Below are 27429 nucleotides of genomic sequence, written 5' to 3' on the forward strand. Positions count from 1 at the left end.
CCTGTACCAGTAAGCACCTTGCACTTTATGAAATTATTCACAGTTGGCACTTATTACATGATTTATGTAATATAAATGTATTGTGTTATTTATATGCACTGAACCACTTTACAACTGTATGTATCACGGTCTAATGTTTTCACATTGTTGGTTTTATTGCTTCATATTTGTATAATGCATTATGTATTTAGATTTTTTATTAATTATGTTCACTTGATTTGTAATTGGCTTTGATTGGCTGTACACACTATATATATTCAGAGTTTTTATGTGTACATTCTGCTTGAGGAAGGCTCCTGTGTAAGAGCCGAAACGTCGCTACAGCCTTATGGGTAAATAAAGTTTGTTTTATTTTTATCCAGTGGAGTGCTGCCCTTTTTCATCTTATATATATATATATATATATATATTTATATATATATATACAGTACAGACCAAAAGTTTGGACACACCTTATCATTCAAAGAGTTTTCTTTATTTTCATTACTATGAAGGCATCAAAACTATGAATTAACACATGTGGAATTATATACATAACAAACAAGTGTGAAACAACTGAAAATATGTCATATTCTAGGTTCTTCAAAGTAGCCACCTTTTGCTTTGATTACTGCTTTGCACACTCTTGGCATTCTCTTGATGAGCTTCAAGAGGTAGTCCCCTGAAATGGTTTTCACTTCATAGGTGTGCCCTGTCAGGTTTAATAAGTGGGATTTCTTGCCTTATAAATGGGGTTGGGACCATCAGTTGCGTTGAGGAGAAGTCAGGTGGATACACAGCTGATAGTCCTACTGAATAGACTGTTAGAATTTGTATTATGGCAAGAAAAAAAGCAGCTAAGTAAAGAAAAACGAGTGGCCATCATTACTTTAAGAAATGAAGGTCAGTCAGTCAGCCGATAAATTGGGAAAACTTTGAAAGTAAGGGCTATTTGACCATGAAGGAGAGTGATGGGGTGCTGCGCCAGATGACCTGGCCACCGGACCTGAACCCAATCGAGATGGTTTGGGGTGAGCTGGACCGCAGAGTGAAGGCAAAAGGGCCAACAAGTGCTAAGCATCTCTGGGAACTCCTTCAAGACTGTTGGAAGACCATTTCAAGTGACTACCTCTTGAAGCTCATCAAGAGAATGCCAAGAGTGTGCAAAGCAGTAATCAAAGCAAAAGGTGGCTACTTTGAAGAACCTAGAATATGACATATTTTCAGTTGTTTCACACTTGTTTGTTATGTATATAATTCCACATGTGTTAATTCATAGTTTTGATGCCTTCATAGTCATGAAAATAAAGAAAACTCTTTGAATGAGAAGGTGTGTCCAAACGTTTGGTCTGTACTGTATATATATATATATATATATATATATATATATACATACATATATATATATTTCACACAGGCATCACAATAATATAATTTTACATATGTGCATTACAACAGAGAGTGTATATTCAAAGTGTTATAAAAATAAAGTGCTATTGCATTAGAAGCATATAATAAATATGCCAATAAGTAATGACAAAAAATAAGTAATTAATAAAGGAAACATACACAAGAATATAAATGCATATATAAGTGAGAACAGAACTAACAAATATATACATAAAAGGTAAACTGACAAAGTGCAAGAGTCTATAAACTAATCAATTAAGCAAAACTTGTAAAGTGACAAAGTGCGAATACATATTGACAATCCATTAAGCAAAGCGTGTTTATATTAAATACTAAATAGAAATTAACATAAAATATTTAATATCATGTTGAAAAATAAATATATGAAAAAATGAAAAAAATCATAATACGTGAAAATGTTAAAAATAAAAAATCATAATAAAAATTAAAATTAAAATAAAATTATTAAAATATTGAAAAATATATTGAAACATAAAAAACAATGGATCAAAAATAACTATAAGTGCTTAGCGCACCAAAAAATTTAATAAAAATTATAAGGAAGCCAGGGATTAATAAAGGCTTTTAAAAGACGACTTCTGCTGATGGACAAAAATACAGGCATGATATACTCATCAAGTTCTAATCAGGTAGGCTGTAGACACTAAAGAAAACAGAAGAAAGCAAATATTAGAATTAAAAAAGCACCAAACAGGGAAAAACACAAATAATAAAAAAAATAATAAAAAAATATATATAGGAAGCCAAAGGATCAACTAAATTAAAATAATGATATTTAAATAGTAACCTCAGAGGAATGGAGCAAAACTCAGAACATCATTTAAGCTTTTGGGTTGCATTGTATCCAGGTTCCAAATCTATTTTGTCTCTCGTTGTGCCAGTTCCTTCATGACATTTCCTTCTCTCATGCCCAGGTCTACATGGTCAATTCCACGAACCATCAAGAGAGTGGAATCACAATCATGATATATTTTAAAATGCTTAGGGATTGGATTCAAATTGATTAGATCTTCATTTTCTTTTGCCTTATCAATGTCACAAACATGTTCCCTGATTTGAATCTTCAATTCTCTCGTGGTCAGACCAATATAAATCTTAGGACATGGACATGTTGCATAATAAATGACAGCTTTAGTGGTATAGGTAATACTGTGAATAATTTGAAACTTTTTCCTTTTGGCAGAATCAGTAAAGTCAGAAGCTCATGTTATATTCGGACACGCAACAAATTTACCACAGGGGATACATCCCCAATTCAGTCCCTTTGATCCAAACAATTCACCACCTTTTTTTGGGTGATGATATGATTTGACCAAATGGCCCCTAAGATTTCTCGATCTCCTAGTTACAATAGCTAGATAGGGGGTCAAATATTTGGCCAAAATGGGGTCTTCCCTTAAAATAGACCTGAATCTTTCCAACAGAAGCACATATTCTTCCACTGTGTGTGATAATTAGTAATATATCTCACTGTGTCTTTTAAGTCCTTCTTTGGTCTTGGATGGACCAGAATCGCATGTGATATATTCTTGGTTCTATTGTATGCCCTCTATAGATCTCTTACTGCATCCTCTTTGAAGAAAGCGTTGTTTAATGATATCAGCCTGATGTTCGAAGTCTTCATCACTGGAACAAATCTGTATAATTCTAATGAATTGGCCTGTTGGGATCCCTCTGATTGTCTGTGGAGGATGGGATGATGAGGCATGTAGTATTGCATTTACAGAGGCTTTTTTCAGATGATATTTATAAGTTAAATGGATGTAGCATCTGTTCTTGTTGAGGTCCTCAAATACAGATGCAATGCATCCAATGTGCCCTGCCAGATCATAAAGATGTTATCGATGTACTGGGCCCAAAAAATGACCCGATCGATCAACGACAACCGATCTGACAAAAAAGTGAATTACAGAGCAGATAGTGTAGACCTTATAGAGATTATGCCATATATAAAAAAAATCTAATGTGTCGAACATTAATTATGTGTGTCTGATTAAATCTGACCCAGTAAATTGCGTCATTTATAACTAAATCATATCAGCCTGATATCTGAAAACAATAAATAATCATATATAGTTGTCATAGAGGGTTTATAATGAAAGTCTTTTAATATGTTCTACTGGATATAATATGGAGAATTTCATGTATGTGAATTATAGATGGAGAGTAATGTGGTTGTATGTCTAGATGGAATGTATCTAATCAGGATGTAAAATACTCATTGTTTACACTGATTGTCAAATGAAAAGGTCTCAGAGTATTCCAGGAATCTCTTGCAGATGCTAAATAGGAGTGTGAACAATAGGTCTCTACGCTGCAAATACAATGTGTAAATGAAGGACCATCTCAGGAGGCCAGAAAATGCTAAACTGGTAGATTAGATGGTGGGGCTATTATTCTTCCACTGTATATTGTAATGAGGGAAGCCAAATGTGATGAACAAAGTTTCATGATTAGCATTAGAATGGGCATCTCCTGGGGGGGAAGAGGAGGAGCAGATAGTTATAGCCACCAAAGAGGTATAAAAGACCCAAGCATGGCTCAGAAAGCTAGAATTCTCAAAGGGAAATTAATTGGATTATTGACTTGCTAAGGATAAGACACTGACTGGAGATGAAGTCCTGAGTGTGTGGAGGGTCTATGTCTGGTAAGTGTCACTGAACTGACTGTAAGTGGAAGGAATTCAAAAATATTGTAATCTATGCTGTGTATAAGGACAATGTGTCTCTGTCTGTAATGTCTCTTGTGTATGTCTCCATGTAGAACTCCATATAACTCCCATCATAACTGGACACTGATTTAACACCTTTTATAATACATATTTTCTACACTTCTTGTATTTCATTTCTTGCTATGAACCTTAGAATCAGACCCAGTTAGAGTGAAGAAATTCTTACAATGGGAATAAATCTTTCCTGGAAGTTCAGTGATGGCAGCAGTGTCTGGTGATTGTCTGCACAATAGTGTGTAAGTAATTGTACACGCATACACAAAAAAATCAAAATTTAGCCAACTAAGAGAGGCCATAGGCATAACTAAGTGGGACAAAGTCTTCAAAAATAAAAATACAACCACAAAATGGGATATCTTTAAAAGCATCCTAAAATCTCAATGTGAGAGGTAAATACAGTATGGGGAAAAAAGGTTAAGGAACAAAAAGAAACCAATGTGGATGAATATTACTGTAAAGAAAGCAATAAATGACAAAAAGAAAGCATATAAATCACTAAAACAGGAGCGTAGCGAGTAAACACTGAAAAACTATAAGGAAAAAAATAGAACATGTAAAAAACAAATAAAAGCGTCCAAACTAGAGACTGAGAGATTAAATGCCAAAGAGAGTAAAACTAACCCTAAAATGTTCTTCAATTATATAAATGTTAAAAAGTATAAATCTAAAGGTGTCGGCCCTTTAAAGAGTAATGAGGGGGGAGTCGCAGAGAGCGACGAGGAGAAAACAAAGCTGTTAAATATTTTTTATCCAATGTATTCACTGAGGAAAATAAACTGTCAGATGAAATGCTGAATGTAAAAATAATTTCCCCATTAAAAGTGTCCTGTCTGACCCAGGAAGAAGTACAACAGCGACTTAAAAAGAATAAAATAGACAAATCGCCAGGACCGGAGGGCATACACCCCCGTGTCCTAAGGGAATTAAGTAATGTCATAGCCAGACCCTTATTTCTGATATTTGCAGACTCTATACTGACAGGGAATGTTCCACAGGATTGGCGCATAGCAAATGTGCTGCCAATATTCAAAAAGGGTCCAAAACAGAGCCTGGAAACTATAGGCCGGTAAACATCTGTTGTGGGTAAACTGTTAGAAGGTTTTCTGAGAGATCCTATCTTAGAGTATCTCAACGGAAATAAGCAAATAACGCCATATCAGCATGGCTTCATGAGGGATCGGTCATGCCAAACTAATTTAATCAGTTTCTATGAGGAGGTAAGTTCTAGACTTGACAGCGGCGAATCAATGGATGTCGTATATTTAGTTACTTCTCCAAAGCATTTGACACTGTACCACATAAAAGGTTAGTATATAAAATGACAATGCTCGGACTGGGAGAAAATGTCTGTATGTGGGTAAGTAACTGGTTGAGTGATAGAAAACAGAGGGTGGTTATTAACTGTACACACTTAGATTGGGTCACTGTCACTAGTGGAGTACCTCAGGGGTCAGTATTAGGCCATATTCTCTTCAATATATTGATTAATGATCTTGTAGAAGGCTTGCACAGTAAAATATCAATTTTCGCAGATGACACTAAACTGTGTAAAGTAATTAACACTGAAGAGGACAGAATACTACTACAGAGGGATCTGGATAGACTGGAGGCTTGGGCAGATAAGTGGCAGATGAGGTTTAACACTGACAAATGTAAAGTTGTGCACATGGGAGGGAATAATGCAAGTCACCCGTACATACTAAATGGTAAAACACTCGGTAACACTGACAGGGAAAAGGATCTAGGAATTTGAATAAACAGCAAACTAAGCTGCAAAAACCAGTGTCAGGCAGCTGCTGGCAAGGCCAATAAGATAATGAGTTGCATCAAAAGGGGCATAGATGCCTGTGATAAGAACATAGTCCTACTACTTTACAAATTGCTAGTCAGATCACACATGGAGTACTATGTACAGTTCCAGAGGAGGGCAACTAAAGTAATAACTGGAATGGGGCAACTACAGTACCCTGAAAGATTATCAAAATTTTGGGTTATTCACTTTAGAAAAAAGACGATTGAGGGGAGATCTAATTATTATGTATAAATATATCAGGGGTCAGTACAGAGATCTCTCCCATCATCTAATTATCCCCAAGGATAATTAGGTTTGTAGACAAACATAGAAGAGGATTCTTTACGGTAAGAGCAGTGAGACTATGGAACATTCTCCCTGAGGAGGTGGTGATGGTAAGTACAATAAAGGAATTCAAGAGGGGCCTGGATATATTTCTGGAGTGTAATAATATTACAGGCTATAGCTACTAGAGAGGGGTCGTTGATCTAGGGAGTCTTTCTGATGCCTGATTGGAGTCGGGAAAGAATTTTTTATTCTCCTAAAGTGGGGAAAATTGGCTTTTACCTCACAATTTGTTTTTTTGCCTTCCTCTGGATCAACTTGCAGGATGACAGGCCGAACTGGATGGACAAATGTCTTTTTTTGGCCTAATGTACTATGTTACTATGTTATGTACTATGTGATAGTACATACCTGTAACTATGCAGGGAACATGGACAATCACCGATCCTGACTGCCATCACTGTACCGTATCAATAATTTTGTGAAAGAGTTTTACTGACATGGCTAATAATCAGTAATTATCTCTCACACATCATTTTCTCTATAGATACCGTTATCTGCTCCTCTAACTAGAGATTTCTGTTTATCTACAGTTATATAATACAGGTCTGTACACATAACACATATTGTAGACAGTACATAGTGGAGAGGATGGTGGAGCACAAAACCTTGCCTTTTGAGGGTATTTTGTGCCATCATGACTTGACTTCCATAAATGACTTATTAATATCATGTCCTACTTGGGTGCAGTCTTCCAATGTGTTATTTTAATTGATCCTGAAGGAGTGGCACCTTCAGGTGTTAATCTGTCCTATTCTGGGAGTAGCATTCATTTGCACTTTTGCCCCAGCTATCTAAGAGGCGACCTTGATTAGGTGGTACATATAGGTGTGTGTGCTCTCCCTCTCATTGGCGGCTGACTTTATAAATGTAGCCATGTACATTTGTATATACTATCATATTGTGCAGGAGGTTTTGTGTCTTTTGTCCGTGATTTGTTCCAATGTGTACTTATATAATATGGTGGTACAGATTTGCCAGAATGTACCAGTTTTAGAGGGTATAGAGATTATTCAAAACTTTAATGGGATTTGGGGTCCATATGCCAGTTTTTTCATGGGTTTTGCATTGACTATAGGATATAAATTCAAAACACACTACACCACATCATTATAGCATTATTATAGCTTTGAATAGAAAGCAAGGATTGTCCAGTTTTAGATTTATTAAATAAGTAATCCCATAAAAATAAAAATAAATAAACTCACAAGGGACAGAGAAATTCTAATCAAGGTCCATATCATGGGCCAAAGTGTACAGTTCATATAGAAATAATATTACAGTGCAAAAAAAATGTATGTGAACATAATATAGAATAGTCTGCAGGATTAATAATCAACCAAAGTGCTATAGAGGTGCAGTGCAAAAATAAATAGAGGAACATAAGTCCCTGAATGTGACATACATGGAGAGAAAATCTCTATACAAGACCATTCAAGAAGAGGTGTGTAATGACCCGGTGTAGCATGGAGCTCTTATCTATGTGTATGACTGATAAAATGTGGAGCTTAGGATGTCAGCTGTGATAAGTGTGGGGAAGCAGGTTACATATATTTATGTATTTGTAGTAGGAAGGAAAATAAGGACCTTTTATCTTATAAATATGTTCTTCTTTCTCCAGGTGAGAATGGGATAAGAGGCTACTGGAAATATATTTTCTCTTCATCTTAAGAAGTAGAAGATAATCAAGTACAACTTGTCAGTAATAGAACTGAACACAGACTGGGCGAAATGTCAACAAGATCTGAATGTAGGAAACCCTTTGAAAAGAAATTTAAGGAAACTCAACAAGGTGAAAGGCCATTTATATGTCCAGAATGTGAGAAATCTTTTGTTAGACAAGGACATCTTGTTGAACATCAGAGAATCCACACAGGAGAGAAGCCATATTCTTGTCCGGAATGTGAAAAGTGTTTTAGTCACAAATCAAATCTTGGTAAACATCAGAGAAGTCATACAGAAGAAAAGCCGTTTACATGTCCTGAATGTGAAAAGAGTTTTAGTCTGAAAACAAATCTTGTAGATCATCAGAAAATTCACACAGGAGAGAAGCCATTTTCATGCTCAGAATGTGATCAGTGTTTTAGACACAAATTAAGTCTTGTTCAACATCAGAGAACTCACACAGGAGAGAAGCCATATTCATGTCCTGAATGTGATAAGTGTTTTAGTCAGATATCAACTCTTATTAAACATCAGAGAATTCACACAGGAGAGAAGCCGTTTATATGTCTTCAATGTAAGAAATGGTTTAGTTTGAAATCACATCTTGTTCAACATCAGAGAAGTCACACAGGAGAGAAGCCATTTTCATGTCCTGAATGTGAGAAGTGCTTTAGTCATAAATCAAGTCTTGTTAAACATCAGAGATTCCACACAGGGGAAAGACCATATTCATGTTCTGAATGTGAAAAGTGCTTTAGTCATAAATTTGGTCTTGTTAAACATCAGAGATTTCACACAGGGGAAAAGCCATTTATATGTCCTAAATGTGAAAAGAGTTTCAGTCTGAAAAGAAATCTTGTAGATCATCAAAAAATTCACACAGGGGAGAAGCCATTTTCATGCTCAGAATGTGAAAAGTGTTTTAGTCAGAAATCCATACTTATTCGCCATCAGAGAATTCACACAGGAGAGAAGCCATATTCATGTACTGAATGTAAGAAATGTTTTAGTGAGAAATCACATCTTGTTCGACATGAGAAAATTCACATATAAGAGAAGCCATTTTCATGTACAGAATGTGGGAAATATTTTACTCGTAAATTAGGTCTTTGGTAACATTTAAAAATTCACACAAGGAAATAACCATGTGTATGTACAGTATGAGGAAACAGTAGCATAAAAATCAGTTCATGTGGCAAATCAAAGTCCTGACAAGTCAAAAGTCATTATAACTAGAGATGAGCAAATCAACTTTGGATGAAACATCCAAAGTCGATTCTCATTCAACTTTGTTCTAATACTCTATGGAGCAGGAGCTCAGTACAGCATTAGAATGTATTGGCTCTGATGAGCCGAAATTATTGCTTACAGTACAGTATTAGAATGTATTGGCTCAGATGAGCCGATTCCAAGGTACCACTTGGAACTAAACCCGAGTTCGGGAACAGTTTTTTTACAGTACAAATTAATTTATGAAGTTATTTCGCAAAGTCTTGCAGGACTTCGTGAAGCAATAACTTTGGCTCATCGGAGCCAATACATTCTAATACTGTACGGAGTGCCTGCTCTGTACAGTTTCAAAACAAAGTTTTATGCGAATTGACTTTGGATGAAGCTTTCAAAGTCGATTTACTCATGCCTAGTTACAATACAATGTATTATGACATTATACTCATAATTTTCAGAGCAAGTTTAACCTCTTCAAAGTTTCTTACTAATATAAGATATATGTTTTGCTATTCTGGTTTTTAGTTTTCTGGTTGTCCATCCTAAATCTGATTTACTGCAATTAGTTCAATAAATTTTGTAAACTACAGATTTGGTGTCACAATGGAAATAATCTTATTATAAGAAGTATTAAACGTTCCTCTTTTCTGAGCATAGGTGCAAATAGGGTAACATGAACCTCCAAACATAAAAAAAAACCTGTGGTTTCTCTTGTCTATCTACACATTTAACTCCTTTTTTAACAATTTTCACTAAGAGGTCGTTGTTATATAATGCTAGCAGAAGGACCCGGCTTTGCACGGGTATATTTCATCTATTTAATTTAATGCTTGTGTGTGTTGGTAAAAGATATTGTCAGTATCTCCCTTAACAGTGACCTCCCCAGCCCCCTACTTCTTAACACTAATCCCCCACGTTGCCCCGCCTCCTTAAAATGTGATCTCCACAGCAGCCCATCCCCTTAAATTTCACCTTCATAGCAGCCCGCTCCTTTAACAGCGACCTGCACAACACCCCACCTGCTCCCCTAACAAAGACCTCCACAGTGGAGCATTATTGTCTTTAATTTACAGAATATAAAACCCCACAGAATTAGTATACACTTAAGGTCATGTAAGTTACCTCACCCTCTACAACAATATTGGCTAAGCGTCGCAATTGACATCATATTAAATCACACATAAGCTGTCTTATACTAAGAATGTCCTTCATTGCCTATAGCAACCAATCAGAGCTCATAATAATGACCTGTAACAAAACAGAAGTTGAGCTGTGATTGGTTGCCAAATGCAACCTGATGAATATCCAGGCTGTCATAACAGCCAACAAACAATGGCTCCTGAAGTTTGGCGGTTATGTTACAAAGCAGATTTTTTGGCAATTGTAAAGCGTGAGGTGAAAATTTCCACTCAAAACATAGTCTATGACATTCCCTGAGTTACAGGAGGCGGCTGTGCAAAATTTCATGTTTGTAAATGTGACGGTGCGGATTCCTTTAGCGGACATACATACAATCAGCTTTATATATTAGATTGGTAATATTTTTGAAAAATCAGAAAAATCAAGCACATGCACTACGGATAAAATCCAATCCCTTTATTATAAGTCTTTAAAATTCCATGAGCTGATCACAAAGCTTTACGGTCTATGCGTTTTGACAATCTGTCTTATTCATGACCAAGGTCATGATCATGGTCATGAATAAGACAGATTGTTGAAACGTGTAGACCAGGGGTGCACAACCTGCGGCCCGCGGGCCGCATGCGGCCCCTAGAGGCAAGATTTGCGGCCCCCGTCCTCCTGGACAGAAACACAGCTGATCGTAAAATCAGCTGTGTTTCTGCCCGCAGCGCCGCGCGATGGATCATTACATCTCCTGCCCCTGCACTGTAGCAGGAGCAGGACGGGTCGTCGGCTGTCAGTGAAAGCGGGGGAGCCGAGGAGAAGGCAGAAGCAGTTTATCAGCGCTTCTGCCTTCTCACACAGGTGAGCGCTATGTAGGGTGGACCCAGCTTGGGGGCAGAGGAGCGCTGAGCTGCAGGGTTAGGAGACCTGATCAGCTATGCCTGTGTACAAGGCCCCCGCTGCAGGCTGGTTTCCCCTGTAACTGGGGCTCCTTTGGATGCCACAGTTACAGTGGAAATAGTGTAAAAAAGAAAGTCTGTGTCCCCAAAGGTCTTTCAGTGACCTCTTGGGGACAAATTATGTGGAAAAAATATATTAAATAAGTTAAAAAATTATTAAAAAAATATAATAAATCACAAATAAAAGAAAAAATAAAAGAAAATAAGATGTGGCAAAAAAAAGAAAATTATAAAAAAAAATACAATACAAATAAAAAGAATAAAATAAAAGGAAAAATTGCTAAGTTAAAGAGTGTCCACTGCCCCCTAACAGTCTTTTTTATGATCCCTTGTCATTATGTGGCAAAAATATATATTTTTAAAAATATAGAAAATTAAAAAAAATAAAAATAAAATAAAATACAAAAAAAAAGAAGAAAAAAAAGTGCAAAATAGTAGAGTGTGCATTGTCCCCCAACAGTCTTTTTGTGACCTCTTGGGGGAGATATTATGTGGCAAAAATATATTTAAATAATAAGTAATAAACCAATTATAAAAAAAAGAATACAATAAGCAAATAACGCCATATCAGCATGGCTTCGTGAGGGATCGGTCATGTCAAACTAATTTAATCAGTTTCTATGAGGAGGTAAGTACTAGACTTGACAGCGGCGAATCAATGGATGTCGTGTATCTGGACTTCTCCAAAGCATTTGACACTGTACCTCATAAAAGGTTAGTATATAAAATGAGAATGCTCGGACTCGGAGAAAACGTCTGTAAGTGGGTAAGTAACTGGCTCAATGATAGAAAACAGAGGGTGGTTATTAACGGTACATACTCAGATTGGGTCACTGTCACTAGTGGAGTACCTCAGGGGTCAGTATTGGGCCCTATTCTCTTCAATATATTTATTAATGATCTTGTAGAAGGCTTGCATAGTAAAATATCAATTTTCGCAGATGACACTAAACTGTGTAAAGTAATTAACACTGAAGAGGACAGTATACTACTACAGAGGGATCTGGATAGATTGGAGGCTTGGGCAGATAAGTGGCAGATGAGGTTTAACACTGACAAATGTAAAGTTATGCACATGGGAAGGAATAATGCAAGTCACCCATACATACTAAATGGTAAAACACTCGGTAACACTGACATGGAAAAGGATCTAGGAATTTTAATAAACAGCAAACTAAGCTGCAAAAAACAGTGTCAGGCAGCGGCTGCCAAGGCCAATAAGATAATGGGTTGCATCAAAAGGGGCATAGATGCCCGTGATGAGAACATATTCCTACTACTTTACAAATCACTGGTCAGACCACACATGGAGTACTGTGTACAGTTCTGGGCTCCTGTAAACAAGGCAGACATAGCAGAGCTGGAGAGGGTCCAGAGGAGGGCAACTAAAGTAATAACTGGAATGGGGCAACTACAGTACCCTGAAAGATTATCAAAATTAGGGTTATTCACGTTAGAAAAAAGACGACTGAGGGGAGATCTAATTACTATGTATAAATATATCAGGGGGCAGTACAGAGATCTATCCCATCATCTATTTATCCCCAGGACTGTGACTGTGACGAGGGGACATCCTCTGCGTTTGGAGGAAAGAAGGTTTGTACACAAACATAGAAAAGGGTTCTTTACGGTAAGAGCAGTGAGACTATGGAGCTCTCTGCCTGAGGAGGTGGTGATGGTGAGTACAATAAAGGAATTCAAGAGGGGCCTGGATGTATTTCTGGAGTGTAATAATATTACAGGCTATAGCTACTAGAGAGGGGTCGTTGATCCAGGGAGTTATTCTGATTGCCTGATTGGAGTCGGGAAGGAATTTTTTATTCCCCTAAAGTGCGGAAAATTGGCTTCTACCTCACAGGGTTTTTTTGCCTTCCTCTGGATCAACTTGTAGGATGACAGGCCGAACTGGATGGACAAATGTCTTTTTTCGGCCTTATGTACTATGTTACTATGTTATGTTACAATAAAATATTATTAAAATACAAATAAAAGTAATAAATAAAAAAGAAATAGTGAAAAATTCGCAAAAAGTGTCAGTGTCCCCCAAAGGTCTTTTTATGACCTCTTGGGGGATATTATTTGTAGCAGAAATATATAAAAAATTAAGTTAAAAAAGATGAAAAATAATAAAATACATAAAAAAAAACACCCACACCAACAAAAACCGTTGCCATTATCGCCCCATTCATGTGAAACGAACTATACATATAAATATAACAAAACGACCGACACAAAATAGGGAACTAATTATAATAATTTATTTTGGTGTCAGTTTGCATATTTAAAGATTAAGGAGCTATAGTTTGAAAAAAAAAATACTTTTTAAAAATGTTTTGTGCAGTAAAACAAAAAAGTCCCTATCTGTCAAGTGGGAAATTGTTGCAAAAATTATTTTGGTAGTCCCAACACATAAAAAAGTTACAACTATTCGAACCACCAGGTGCACAAAAACACAAAAAAAGTGTATTTTCAGGCCTGGTTATTAAAGTGTTAACCAATAAGCGCTTTCCCCACTAGTAAGAGAAAGTGCTTACTGGTTATTGCAGGGCGCCTGTAACTGGCAGGAGGCGGTAATAACCAGAGAGCACGGCCTCTGCAGTGAGGAAAATCACTTATTTATGAACAAGTTCCTTCAGCGTGGCCCCTGAACCAGAAGATGCATACTTACCTGCTCCATTCCGCCCTGCCCCCGCTGCCTCCCTGCTCCATGCCGCCCTGCCCCAGCTGCCTTCATCTTCCGGTTCCTGCACTTTTACACCTGTCCGTGCATGACCATGGTCACATACACCGCTCCAGTCAATGACTGGCTGCAGCAGTGACACGCTGCTTGTGGCCACATCACCGCTGAAGCCAGTGATTGGCTGCAGAGGTAAATGTGACCATGGCCATGCACTGACAGGTGTAATCAGTGCCGGGAGCAGGTAAGTATAACTCTTCGGTTTAAGGGGCCATGCTGCAAGAACATGTTAAAAATTCATTTTTACTGGGAAATTCCTTTAAGCCAGGGTGGATTAGCTATAGATCTCACAGGGAAACTTCCCAGGGGGCTGCCTGGGCCCTCCTCATGGCCAGCCAGTGAGAGTTTTTGGGGATGTATTTTGTGCTCATGGGGGCAGTATTGTGTGATGAACTGTGGGGCGGTATAATGGGCCACAATATGGTATTGCTGGCCCGGACTTCCATCAATTTGTACCCGACTACCAAACGGGGCCACTGTTAGTATTTTTCCAGGGCCAGCAGCGAGATATTCAGGTCAATTATTGGAAAAACGTCTTCATAGGGACACTCACTCATGATAACTGGCGGTCTAATCGTGCCGCACATCTCTGTGTGATCAGGGATGTGCTACTGATAGTCAATGTAACTAAATGAAGGAGGAATGACTGTGATAGCGATCATTCCTCCCCAGTCACTTTACATCGGCCTGTGTACATTGCGGCCCCTTGAAATAGAGCAATGTGACAATGCGGCCCTCAGACCAAAAAAGGTTGTGCACCCCTGGTGTAGACGGTAAAGCTTTCTAATCAGCTCATGGAATTTTAAAGAATTATAATAAAGAGATTGGATTTTATCCATAGTGGCAGCAACATTACAAGTGCTTTTGGCCAGGGACGCTACATTTCCCTGACGGCACACTCGGTGAACGTTGTGGAGGCTGGGAGCGAGTCGTACCCTGGGATTGCACAGGTGCTACCGATGCCAAGGATTGCGTGCCCTACTGCCATCAGGGTTTCTGCCGCCACCTACGTTAGTGGCTGCAACCTCCCCTTCTCCTCCTCCGCCTCCTCTTCCACTTCCACCTCTGAATTATAATCTTGCAGCACCAGTCAGCCATCAGTCAGTAGCTGGAATCAGTGTAGCACTGCAGTGGGGAATCGGTAACGGGCGGTGCTGAAATTTATTTGCATAGGTGACAAACAGGACCCCCTGACGAAGGCACGCCGAAACGCGCGTTGGGGTAGCGCCATCCTGGTTGTTATACTCCCGGTCAATTTTCGGTGAGTCTCATCTGCAATTCTACCCCCTTGATTTTTTATACCTGGATGTTTACTTACAACTTAGGTTTACATTCAGCGTGGCTTGCTGTTTATTTTATTACCTATTTACAGCCTCTAGTTCCACATACTTTACTTCATGTCTGTGTCTGGTCCTTTGCAGTTGATTTGCGACTCACCATTTGTTATGTATACATATGTGATCTGAGGATAGGTTATTATACCATATACATCCCGCTGATCCCATACACCTACATATCCCTGACCGGTGTGTTCCTCCCAGGGTGGCGCCAGTTTTTTCCTTCCCTGTTCCTTTTTGTTCCCTGTCCTATGGCATCACATGCATGTAATTGTAATTTTAATTGTGTTCTCCTACATTATAATAAAATTCTATATTTACATTATTTACCATTTGGCACTTTGGGCTCTTGCTTTGAAGTAGTAGCCGTAGCCATTTATCAGGCTCCCTCTACGAAATCGAACAATGGTTCCCTGTTACCGGTGGTCACCATGTTAGGCACATAAAAGAACATCAAAAGTTGATAGGGAAGATATCAAAATGGATCGTTAACGTCACAGGGACGTGCGATCAGGCAGAAGTTATCTAGAGTCAACAGAGCGGCAGCAGGGCCTCTCCTGTATAACGTTTCCTCATCCAAAATACCGCAGTGACATTCCCTGAAATTTTTTATTACTCATTCCAATAACAGGGCATCTTAAGAGTCCTGTATTGTTATTTATCGTCACTACCTCCACGAGTCGGAAGTGTGTGATTTGCGCTCCACCCGCTTCCCTTCCTTGGATGTGGTTGCAATTTCTAAGGCTCCCTCCCAGAATCAAATACTGATTCCCCGTTACCCGTAGTTTTTACAATGGTTTTGAGCTGACAATTACATTGAAAGTTGATAGGCCAGATATCCCAATGGATCGTCGCTGTCACGGGGATGTGCCATTAACCCCAGGTTAACTAGAGGGCCACTGCCCATAATGTTTTAGATCGTCAGATCAGCAGGCCCTTGTGCCTAATGTTTTTGAGGGTCACCAGCAGGCCAGCAATCATAATTTTTAAAGGGTGTGTATGATGCCCTCCTTTATGTGTAACTAAGGGTGTATCGGAGTGCCTCTGTCACGGCCTTTGGTTTGCACTGTGACACTGTTGCCACACTTGCGGTTGCCCGCGGCAACGTGTTGCTGTGAGAGCATGCAGTGGCAGTGTCTCGGCCTTCTGGGCGATTGCCGTGACATGGTTGCCAAGCATGCTGTTGCCGGTGGTAACGTGTGGTTTGGCATGCTTGTGTGTGCACTTCCCTTTTAAGTTGTAGCCTCCCTCTGTCTGGTGCTGTAAGAGGTAACTCCCTGACTGGGTGTGGTTACTAGTTTTATCCCCTGTGGCTCCCTGGCTGGAGTCAGTTGTACTTCAGCTGCCGTTGCTCCAGTCCAGGGTGTTCCATCTGTCCAGTGAGGGCCACCCTTGTGGTCATCAATGTCATCCCGATGTCTCCAGCGATGTCTTCCCATTCTATCCTCCATGGTTTCCCGGAGGGGTGAACCAGAAGCCAAGTCTGGGTGCTGTTGCTGGAATGCTGGTTCCTGTGTGTCAGTACGTTTGTATGGGTTCCAGTTTACCTTGGTGTGGTGTTTATCTGTCATTCCACTTGGATTCCTTTCCCTACTGCTAGGCCATTTGAGACTCCTGTTCATCCGTGTCTGGGAAGCAGGCTCGGACTGGCCCACCGGAGAGCCGGTGAAATCCCCGGTGGGCCCCTTGCTTGCAAGCTAATATTTATAATCAGGCAGCCTGGGGGTGCAGACAGAGATGTGTCCGACTCCTGAGGGGGCGCCAGGGCGGGTGACAGTCCTCCCTCTGCATGGACTCCAGACTCGCAAGGCAGATCAGGGCACAGATGGTGATCAGCTGTTTTGAACTACAGGACAGCTCAGCGCTTGCTGGATAGACTGTGGGCAGCACTGCTGCCAGCCCTGTGGTCCCGCACACAGCAGCCTAGAAGAAAGCTTCTCCTCCCAGCCTGTTCCCGGTCAGAGGAGCCGACACTGCTGTAAGAATTACTACTAGTTAGAGCCTCCCTTCCACCTCCCATCTCTTATTCCTTGGCTAGCTGTGGTGCCTGTTAACCCTTACCCTCTTACCCAGCAGCCAGACATTCCCAGGGCTGGTGTAAATTGTCGGTGGGTAATAATTCAATTAAGAATTATTAATTATGGTCATAAAAATAATTAATCATAAAAAAATTAAATTTAGAAAATTTGTCATAAATTCTTAAAATCATGACCTGGTGAATTGTAGACAACCTAATTGATACAATTCACATCTGAGTCCGACTATTTCCTCAGATAAATAAGTTCTTTTTGACGTGAGATGACGTTAATGATAAAATGTAGTTCTGCATTATACAATTATACACAGGTATTATAAAAATATGCAGATTTATTGGTTACAAGGTTATAAACATATATAAGTAATAAACACAATGATACATGCAAATGAATATATATAGCGTTAATATAAAGCATTACAAGCTTAACAATACATGTGAGTGGAAATAACTCGTCACATTATAACAAAGCTATTATTAGGTTAGGATATCAAAATATGGACATAAGTTATATACATCACTTCTGTTCAGAGAAAACCTCATGATATCAGGATGGGAATGTCTAATCCTAGACATCAATATAGAATGCTAAATACATTCCGCCCCCCTCTAACCAACTACACATCACATGACCTCAAGATGGGCAAATCCATCCAAAGATATAACTTAGAAGAGATAACCATATCCTTCCGCCCCATCCTGGACTATTTTCACATACATGACTTTGGTAAGACTATTAAGACAAATAACAGGGATCTAGGATTTTGCTAGTCCATATCTTAAATGGGAAGGATTTGATATAAGTCCTTCCTGTGGGAATCCATCACTTAGCTTGGCAAAGAATGTTCTATCAATATAGATATATAAGCAATTATTTAATGCTTTGCTAGATTATGAGTCTAGATTCTTCTGCAGGTAGAATGAAGCCTCACAATATCCTAAAACTACATCTCAATATGGAGATGATCAATTAATTTAATTATTTATTTATTCGCCAATCTAGATGGTATAATTTCACCCACACTGTCAAATTAGTCTTAATAAAATGAAATATCATTTTCTGTGTCTCTTACCAAGTCCTAGTAGGAATCTCACTTCTGCTCCTAGGAAAGCTGGGTGGTCCATCATAGCACATCTCACCATGGCTTTCATCTTGATAGACCTCAACTTCTCTTCTCCTCTCTTTCTTACTTTTCTCTCTCCCCCTTCTACCTCCTGTGTATGGTTTATGATCCCAAACTTATCAGTTAGACACACCTTCCTAGTTTGGATCTTTCCAATCATTGTCGGATGGGCGTGACCATTGATAAAAATTGTGACATCATAACCCTACCCAGAATGCACTTTTGCTACTGTTGTAATGTCACCTACTGATACCTAGGTGGCACTGCTGTATAAGCTATCTGCATCATAGTATAAAGGGTTAACTTATATAAGTCTGAATATACATTTTGACCTTAGAAGCTTTAATTCAAAGCCATAGGGATTAATTCTGACACTTGTAGCAATTAGAGACAGACCTCTAGGCGTCTCTTTTGAATGTTTCTTACACTTAATTTATGGGTCGTAAATGCCCTTGTTTTCTCACAGAGATATCAGTACCTCCTCTGTCATACCAAAGATGTGATTAATTGTTACAAAATACACATCTTCACAGGCACTCTTCTAATGAGAAATATATACAATATACTGGATACATGTTGTCTTCGTAACATATAACAATATAATATAAAGTAATATATATATATATGTCCTACTGATTGTCTTATGCTAAGGACTAACTAAGGCTCAATAAATGAATACACACATAGTATGTATTTTGCTTTATTTATAAATGCCTAATTGTATAGGTAATTATCACCAGCTGCATAAAGCTTATCTTTTACTCCCGTCATAAATTTAAGTAAGTAAACAAGGATGCCTCTTCTCAGACTGGTATATTCATGAGAAGAATAACATTAAGCTTTGTGTGACCTTAATTTGGCCTACTCAAGACATACAAAATTGCAACTATAGTCGAGCATGGCTCTTAAAGGCAATGAACATCCATTTTGATAATAATGAATTGGATATCAATGCATTTACCTATGAAAAGGCCCAACAAAATGATGCAGCTGTGTAGTCAGGGCTGAGGTCGGGGGGGGGGGGGGGGGGGAGGGGGGTTGTCAGGCCATGCAGTGCTTACAGCTACAGTACAGGGGGCTCAGTCCTGCCTTGTACCCACCGCTCTAGCTGCCCTTCCACTGCATGATGGAGCCCCAGGAATCCTGCATCAAAGTAAGTGCATATGTGTAGTATATTCACAAGTGCCACTGCCTGTCGCTGTAATAAACAGTGCAGCACTCACTACAGGGCCAGCAATGGGCATCAATGTGCAGCAAGTGGAGACATGATTTCTGAGATTATCTCACTGCTTGTCTTCTTGTATGGCTGGGGCAGCACATTGGGGCCCATCTTCTTCAACTGTGGGCCCCACCTCTTGACCTGTAAGTGTGTGCACTGATGACGCTGCGCACAGGAGCAGCCCTGCCGCCCACCCATATTCTGAGTGATTGTAGAGTGCAGCAGCAGGATTGTGATGACCAGACAGACACAGGAAGAGCCAAAGAAGAGAAGCACAAGGAGATGTTTCAAATAAAGCAAGCTGAGAAGTATGCCCAGGCCAGTCTCCTTCCAGCCTAAGGCCTCTTGCACACGACCGTGTGCTTCCCGTGGCCATATTGTGGACCGCAAACAGCGGGTCCACAATACACGGGCACCAGTCCGTGTGCATTCCGCATCATGGATGCGGACCCATTCACTTCAATGGGTCCGCAATCACAGTGATGCAGAACGGAACCCTACGGAAGCACTACGGAGCACTTTTTGCAGAACGGACGGATGCGGACCCATTCAAATTAAATCGGTCCGGATCCGTCCTGGCCGCTGCACAAACTTTGTTCGTGCATTGGGGACCGCAAATTGCGGTCCCCAATGCATGGAATGGAACACATACGTTTGTGTGCAAGAGGCCTAATAGGTATTTAATGCTCTAAAAAAAAAAAAAGGTCTGCATTTTTACTCACCTCCTCTCTGGAAACTACATTTCCCAGCACACCCTGTCAGTTTCAGACCTTCAGGACCTTCTGGGAGTTGTAGTTTTCTTACTACAAAATGCTGTACTCTTAGGGCCCGTACCCTGTACACATGACAAATTTTGATGCTCTCAAAATCCGCAATGTACTGTATACCGCAACAGAAACTGACGCAGTTTCTGTTCACTTTAGATGCTATGGATCCTCTTGTGTCTTAGCTCCTTGGAATACAGCCAAGCAGCAAGTGGACACCATGCAGACCTTCGCACTGCAAACTGCACTGCTGCCTCCCATTGAAAACAATGGGAAGCAGACACCACATTGCCACTGGACAGGGTTGCTAATCGTCCAGAATTTTCTGGACAGTCAGTAAAAATAGATGTTTTTTTTTCCTGTGTCTATGAAAAAAAATAGATTTTTTTTTTTAAGGCTTGTGGTACTTGACTAGATTATTTTGGTGATAATTATCATCACCTTACCGCTCACAGTAAATGCTGGTGATGAGGTTTATCAATATATTATCAATATATTACGGTATATACATGTATGACAACTGAAAGTCTATACAGTATGCAAAAAAATGAAAGGGGTTCTCCAGGCATCCTGAGAAATACACGCATTCTGTGGACCTGTGGAAGAAATTTGGTTTCATTACTACTCACCTGTCCTTTGCTCTGTCAATACTCGATCAAAACTAATAGCCCAAACAAAATACACATAGAGTATGATATAAAATATATCAAAATGTATTTATTGAAACATGATCACATAAAATGTATAAATATTAAAGGTGAAAAACAGTACGGGGATCAGTTGGAATAGTCTATAACAAATTTTGATATATTTTATATCATACTCTATGTGTATTTTGTTTGGGCTATTAGTTTTGATCGAGTATTGACAGAGCAAAGGACAGGTGAGTAGTAATGAAACCAAATTTCTTCCACAGGTCCACAGAATGCGTGTATTTCTCAGGATGCCTGGAGAACCCCTTTAAAAATTGGTCTGAATTAGGGATGAGCGAATTGACTTCGGATGAAACATCTGAAGTCGATTCGCATAAAACTTTGTTCTAATACTGTACTGTACGGAGCAGGAGCCCAGTACAGTATTAGAATGTATTGGCTCCAATGAGCCGAAGATGTTGCTTTTGGAAGTCTCATGTAATAACTTCAGAAATTAATTTGTACTGTAAAAAAAACATTTCCTGTTCGGTTTCAAAGTACCACTCATCGGAGCCAATACATTCTAATACTGTACGAAGCTCCTGCTCCGTACAGTATTAGAACGAAACACAGGCACAAGTAAAACACAAAGATCAAAAAGAAATTCCATTCCATCCAAAAAATAAAAAGGTTATAAAAATCAAACTGTATTTTATATATATCATGGTAACATGGTGCTAATGAGAGCTACACACTGTACATTACACTGGACAGTGCATGGCATAAAAAAGCTAAGAAAAGCGATGGATTTAATTTCTTTCCCATTCCTTTGTAAAAAAAAAAAAAAGAATGACGTTCAATTCACACAATAATGGAAAACGACTGCCATTTTCAGTACCATTGCAGACTATAGGGGCTATTCACTTGGTTGTTTTTTTTAGCTGCCATCAAAAAATAGGACATGTCCTATTTTTTGTACATTTAGATATTTTGATAGCCAGACGGACCCCTTTGAAATCAATGGGCCAATTTTTAACTGCCGTTTTGACAGAAGTGTGCAAGTACATGAGTGAGTGGCACAGAAGGCAGGGAGTTAAAAAAAAGGGTCATATTTATTAAGACCGGTGTTTTAGACACTGCTCTTAGGCCCCTTTCACACGAGCGAGAATTCCGCGCGGGTGCAATGCGTGATGCGAACACATTGCGCCCGCACGGAATCCGAACCCATTCATTTAAATGGGTCTGCGCACATGAGCGGTGGTTTTCACGCATCACTTTTGCGTTGTGTGAAAATTGCAGCATGTTCTATATTCTGCAATTTTCACGCAGCGCTTGCCTCATAGAAGTGAATGGGGCTGCGTGAAAATTGCATCACATCCGCAAGCAAGTGCGGATTCGATGAGATTTTCACGGATGGTTGCTAAGAGATGTTGTCTGTAAACATTCCGTTTTTTATCACACGTGCGCAAAAAAGCAGTAAATCACATTGCACTGCGATAAAAACTGAAGAACTAAATGCGATCGCAAACAAAACTGAATGGTTTTGTTTGCAAAATCACGCAGTTTTCACTGAACGCATCCACAACGCATTCTGTTCTGCACGCTGTGTTGTGTGATAAAGTGCACATGTTCATGCACGTGAGGCCGAAAAATATACATGTAATGCGTATTTGTTTACAGTAGTGTTAGGGTGGGCCCCCAAAATTAATTCCACTGGTGGGCCCTAGGCACCCCAGTCCGACACTGCTGGGAAGAACAGGTCCTCTCTCCCCTGCTCCTATGTGAGGGATTATCAGGGCGACTCAGGGCCAAATGTATCCTTGTCTTGCCGCAAGTTGGGGTAAAAGCCACAGGCTACTTTTGGGTAGTGTACCTATTAATGACAAATGGTCGACTGTAGAGTTGAGCTAATTATTCAAAAATTTGATTCGGACTGTTCACCGAATTTCCCAAAAAGATTTGATCTTAATTGCATTAAAAAAATATATATTTCCTGCCTGCAGGGAGCCTGAATAGTTGTGTAGGACACTGTGCATTGCAGAAACAAGCATAGGGAGTCCGCTGTAATAGTGAAACATCTACTGTGAGTCAGTATGACACGCAGATGACAGGTATCACTCTTAGAATCAGTTCCCACTTCACTTATTTGGTCAGTTACAGGGCCAAAACTGACCAAATAACTCAAATGTGAGCTCAGTCTTACAGGTCAATGTTAGGCCCAGGTATAAAGAACCATGGAGTGGCTCAAGATTCTACTATAGAGTGAAATAGTGCACTCCTTTTACACCGTCAGCTGATTCCACATAGATTTCTACACGCTGATACAAGTAGTGGCCCCATGACAGTGGAGTGGACAGGATGTCAGCAGTAAGTTTGATGATGTCACTTTTCTTTTTTTGCCCTTTTTTCGGGTCCATCATAAGAACATCCCCTCAAAAAAAGATCCTGTCTTTTGAGCATCCGCCTTCACATGGTCAGCATTTGGTCCTTAATCCATCATTACTGCTAACGCCAAAAAAAAAAAACAGGAGTGGATCCAAAGCTGAGAGGACATGTGATTGGAAACTTTGCATGTCTTCTGTGTTTTGTACCCACTCCTGTGTTTGTCTTCCAAATCATGAGCGTATTCGGACTGTGTGATACAAGCCTTACAGTTGCCCCAAAGACAGGATCCGTTGTGTTTCTCATTTTTCCATCCTTCTGACAGATCAGAAGAAGGGTAAAAAAATGGTGATCTTAATGGCTCCCTCATAGAAGGGTGAGGTGGCAACCACATGAGAAGTCTCACCCTCCCCATAATGTAAATGGACCTACCGCATGAAAAATCAACATAGTGGTCAGTCACAGAGTGGTGATGTGGCAACTGCATGAGGAGTCAACATAGTTGCCCAATTGCATTATGGGGAGGGTGGCAACTGTATGAGGAATCAATGTAGTGTCCCAGTCAGAGTGTGAGGTGGGGGGCAACAGCTGTGGCAGTAACAGCAAAAGATGGTGAGTAGCAGTAGGAGAACATGGCAGCAGGTGGGTGGCAGCATCAGAATAGTGGCTGAAGCATGTGGCCAGAAGAAACAGATCTTTTTTGACAAAGTTTGGGTGTGGCACCCAGAATGATCTAGCCTGATGCATCAGGCACTGGTGTATGGAAATCCTGGCTGATCCACGCCTGATTCATTTTTACAATGGTCAGTCTCTCCACATTTTGGGTGAAAAAGCGAGTTCTCCTTGGGCTAACTATGCCCTCCACTGCACTGATGCCACAATACTGGCCGGGCAGCAAAGCTTGTCATGGGCAAGCTTGGACAGTTGCAGCCCCAAATCAATTTGGCTGCCCGGTAGTCCAGGGTACCTTCAGGGGCGTACATACAGGGGTTACAGGGGTCGCAGTTGTGACCGGGCCCGGCACTCCAGGGGGCCCGGCCGCCTGTGGACCCCTGGCCCTGCCCTGCAGAAGTTCTGTGGGTGCTGCGCCTGCCTGCATAACCCGGGCCGCCGACCCGGGGCCCGCCGCCCAGTGTTGCGTTTCTGCGCTGCGCTTCAGTGCCAGGCCAGCCCTACCCTCCATTGAGTCTCCTCCCCCTGAGTCTCCTCCCCGGGCGGTCGCACCTAACATGAGGTTTCCCTAGGCTGCGCAGGCGCACAACGACGCCGAGACGCAGCAGGGAGAAGGCTCCGGAAAAGATTTGGAAGAGCGCTGCGCGAAGAAGCCGATGCCGGAAGTGTAAGATAAGATTTGTAAAAAAAAAAAGGTCTTCATAATTGCTCACCACCTTTGTGGTGAGTTCAGAACTTCAGAGTAGACTCAGAGTAGGGTCTCATGGGGGCTGGCTCTATCTCTGCTATATTTCTGTAGCCTGGTGCCTGCAACCTCTGACTGCCCAGTTGGGCTGAAACTACTACACCCAACATGTTCTGGCAGTAATAGTAAATGGATATTGGTGCAATTCTGAGCTACTAGTCTATATAATACATATGTAGGCTACATATGTATTATATAGACTAGTAGCTCAGAATTGCACCAATATCCATTTACTATTACTGCCAGAACATGTTGGGTGTAGTAGTTTCAGCCCAACTGGGCAGTCAGAGGTTGCAGGCTACAGAAATATAGCAGAGTTAGGCTACTTTCACACCTGCGTTAGGTGCGGATCCGTCTGGTATCTGCACAGACGGATCCGCACCTATAATGCAAACGCTTGTATCAGTTCAGAACGGATCCGTCTGCATTACTATGTAAAAAAAAAGTCTAAGTGTAAGTCAGACGGATCCGTTTGCATTATTCTTTTTAAAAAAATTCTAAGTCAAAACGGATCCGTCCTGACTTACATTGAAAATCAATGGGGTACGGATCAGTTTTCAATTGAACCATATTGTGTCAGTGAAAACTGACCTGTCCCCATTGACTTACATTGTAAGTCAGGACAGATCCGTTTGGTGTCCGCATCCAGAGCGGAATGGAGGTGGAACGGAGGCAAACTGATGCATTCTGAACGGATCCTTATTTATTCAGAATGCATTGGGGCTGAACTGATCCGTTTTGAACCGTTTGTGACATCCCTGAAACGGATCTCATAAACGGAATTCAAAACGCCAGTGTGAAAGTAGCCTTAGTTATAAAGCCGTTGATGGGCCAATGAAGTATTTTACCATATGAAGGCAAAATAAATGCATGACAAAACCAGCTCTGCTACATAATGTAGCAGAGCTGGTTTTACGTGGGAAATGCATTGCTGGTACCTGATGCTGACACCTGCAGTTCTGGGTAAAAGTACATAGTTATGGTTGAGGCAATTTGTTAACTCTGCTCTGATACATCTGCTTATAAGGGATGAACAGACTGCGCACATTGGGGTATACCTTCTTGTTCTTGCATTAGTCTTCAGCCTGTGGCTCTCTAGACCTGGTGGAAATACAAATTTAGGCATGCTGCTGTCTGGTGATGCTGGGAGTTGTAGTTGGGGCGTACATACAGGGGTCGCAGTTGCGCGCACTTACGTGACGTCACAATGTTATCAGCGCTGCAGGTCCGCAGGAAGTTGGGAACAGAGGAGCGTGGGAGCCACTGCTAGTCTGCCACTGCCCACTTGCCCAGTAGTCTGACTCTATACTACAGTCACTCACCCCACCTTGTTCTCTCTCTCTCTGCCAGCCTGAGCCAGGCCCAGGAGCAGCGCTCATTCAGCCAGCCAGAGCCCACACTGAGCCCAGCCAGCATTCAGCCTTGCCAGTTGCCGCAGACTTTCAGCAGGTCCATTCAGCAGCTTTCAGCCTGAGCCAGGTCGGGTAAGAGTTACTATCTGGCCTTGGTATGTTCTGTATATTATTATATATACACACACACATACATACACTTGCATGCGGCGGGGGGCGGCGGCGGGTTGGGGGGGGGGCGTCGACGGGGAGGGGGCCCCATGGATCAGTTTCGCACCGGGGCCCCATGGATTGTGTGTACGCCACTGGGTACCTTGTAGGGTGCGGTACTAATATGCCACCACCTGCTGCTTCAGGTTCTGCTCCATATCTTACTGCTGCTACTGGTGGGTGAATTGTTCACTAGTTGGGTGAAGAAAAGTCCTCATTAAAGACTCCAGACTTAAGTTGCTGCTGATGGAGCTTGTACTGCTCCTGCCCTCCAACCGGCAGCCATGGCAGTGGAATGTGAGCACCGAGGGCTCCCCGGTCAGACCTTGATGAGGATGGGTGATGGCGCATGTAGACAGTGGCCAACTGACTACATATGATGTCTCAATGGTACTTGAGTTTATCCTCCTGGTCAGTGGGTGGAAAAAAAAGGTCCCCATTTGGAGCGGTAGCGACGGTTTAACATGGTGAGAGCCATTAGTCATCCCTCTGCCGAATGGTGATAATATGGCTGTCACTAGGCAAGCAACTCGGCATGCATCTGGCCATTTGCACAAGGGACTTGGAGGAACTCCCTGCCTCCATCTCCACTGCATACTGCCACGTTGTGTCAGGGTCTCCCTCATCACCCTCCTGCTCCTCTACTGTCACTTGTGCAGAAAAACCACCTATTTCTGTATACATTGCTTGTGCATGAATGTCGTTCTCCTCCTCCTCCTCCAGTTCAGCCCCCAAAGGGCCCAGGTGGCCATGAGATGTAGGCGCCACCTCTCCTGTCCCTTGCCTAGACAGATTTAGCAGCATCTGCTCCAGGATGTGAAGGAGTGGAATGATGATGTTCATCCTGTAGTCCTGGCGACTGACTCCTCAAAGGGCCTGAGCAAACGGCAGGAATCACGCATAAGCTGCCACTGGCTAACGTCAAAGTTGCACAGGGGAGTGATCCTGTCCACCTGCATCATCAAA

At 41.0% G+C, this 27429-nt stretch overlaps 1 protein-coding gene across 1 annotated transcript in view; it reads right to left on the minus strand.

Annotated features, from left to right (window-relative positions):
* Window positions 1–2267: 2267 nt before the first annotated feature.
* The window catches only part of LOC120993571 (gastrula zinc finger protein XlCGF8.2DB-like), a 78165-nt gene continuing 53003 nt past the window's right edge, over window positions 2268–27429 (minus strand). The window contains exons 3-4 of the mRNA XM_040422046.1: window positions 2975–3092; window positions 2268–2504 (exon numbers count right to left, since the gene is read on the minus strand). Of these exons, the coding sequence (XP_040277980.1) occupies window positions 2268–2504; window positions 2975–3092 (355 nt within the window). The remainder of the gene's footprint in view (window positions 2505–2974; window positions 3093–27429) is intronic.

This window comes from Bufo bufo, chromosome 3, assembly GCF_905171765.1.
Source record: "Bufo bufo chromosome 3, aBufBuf1.1, whole genome shotgun sequence".
NCBI lineage: Eukaryota > Metazoa > Chordata > Amphibia > Anura > Bufonidae > Bufo > Bufo bufo.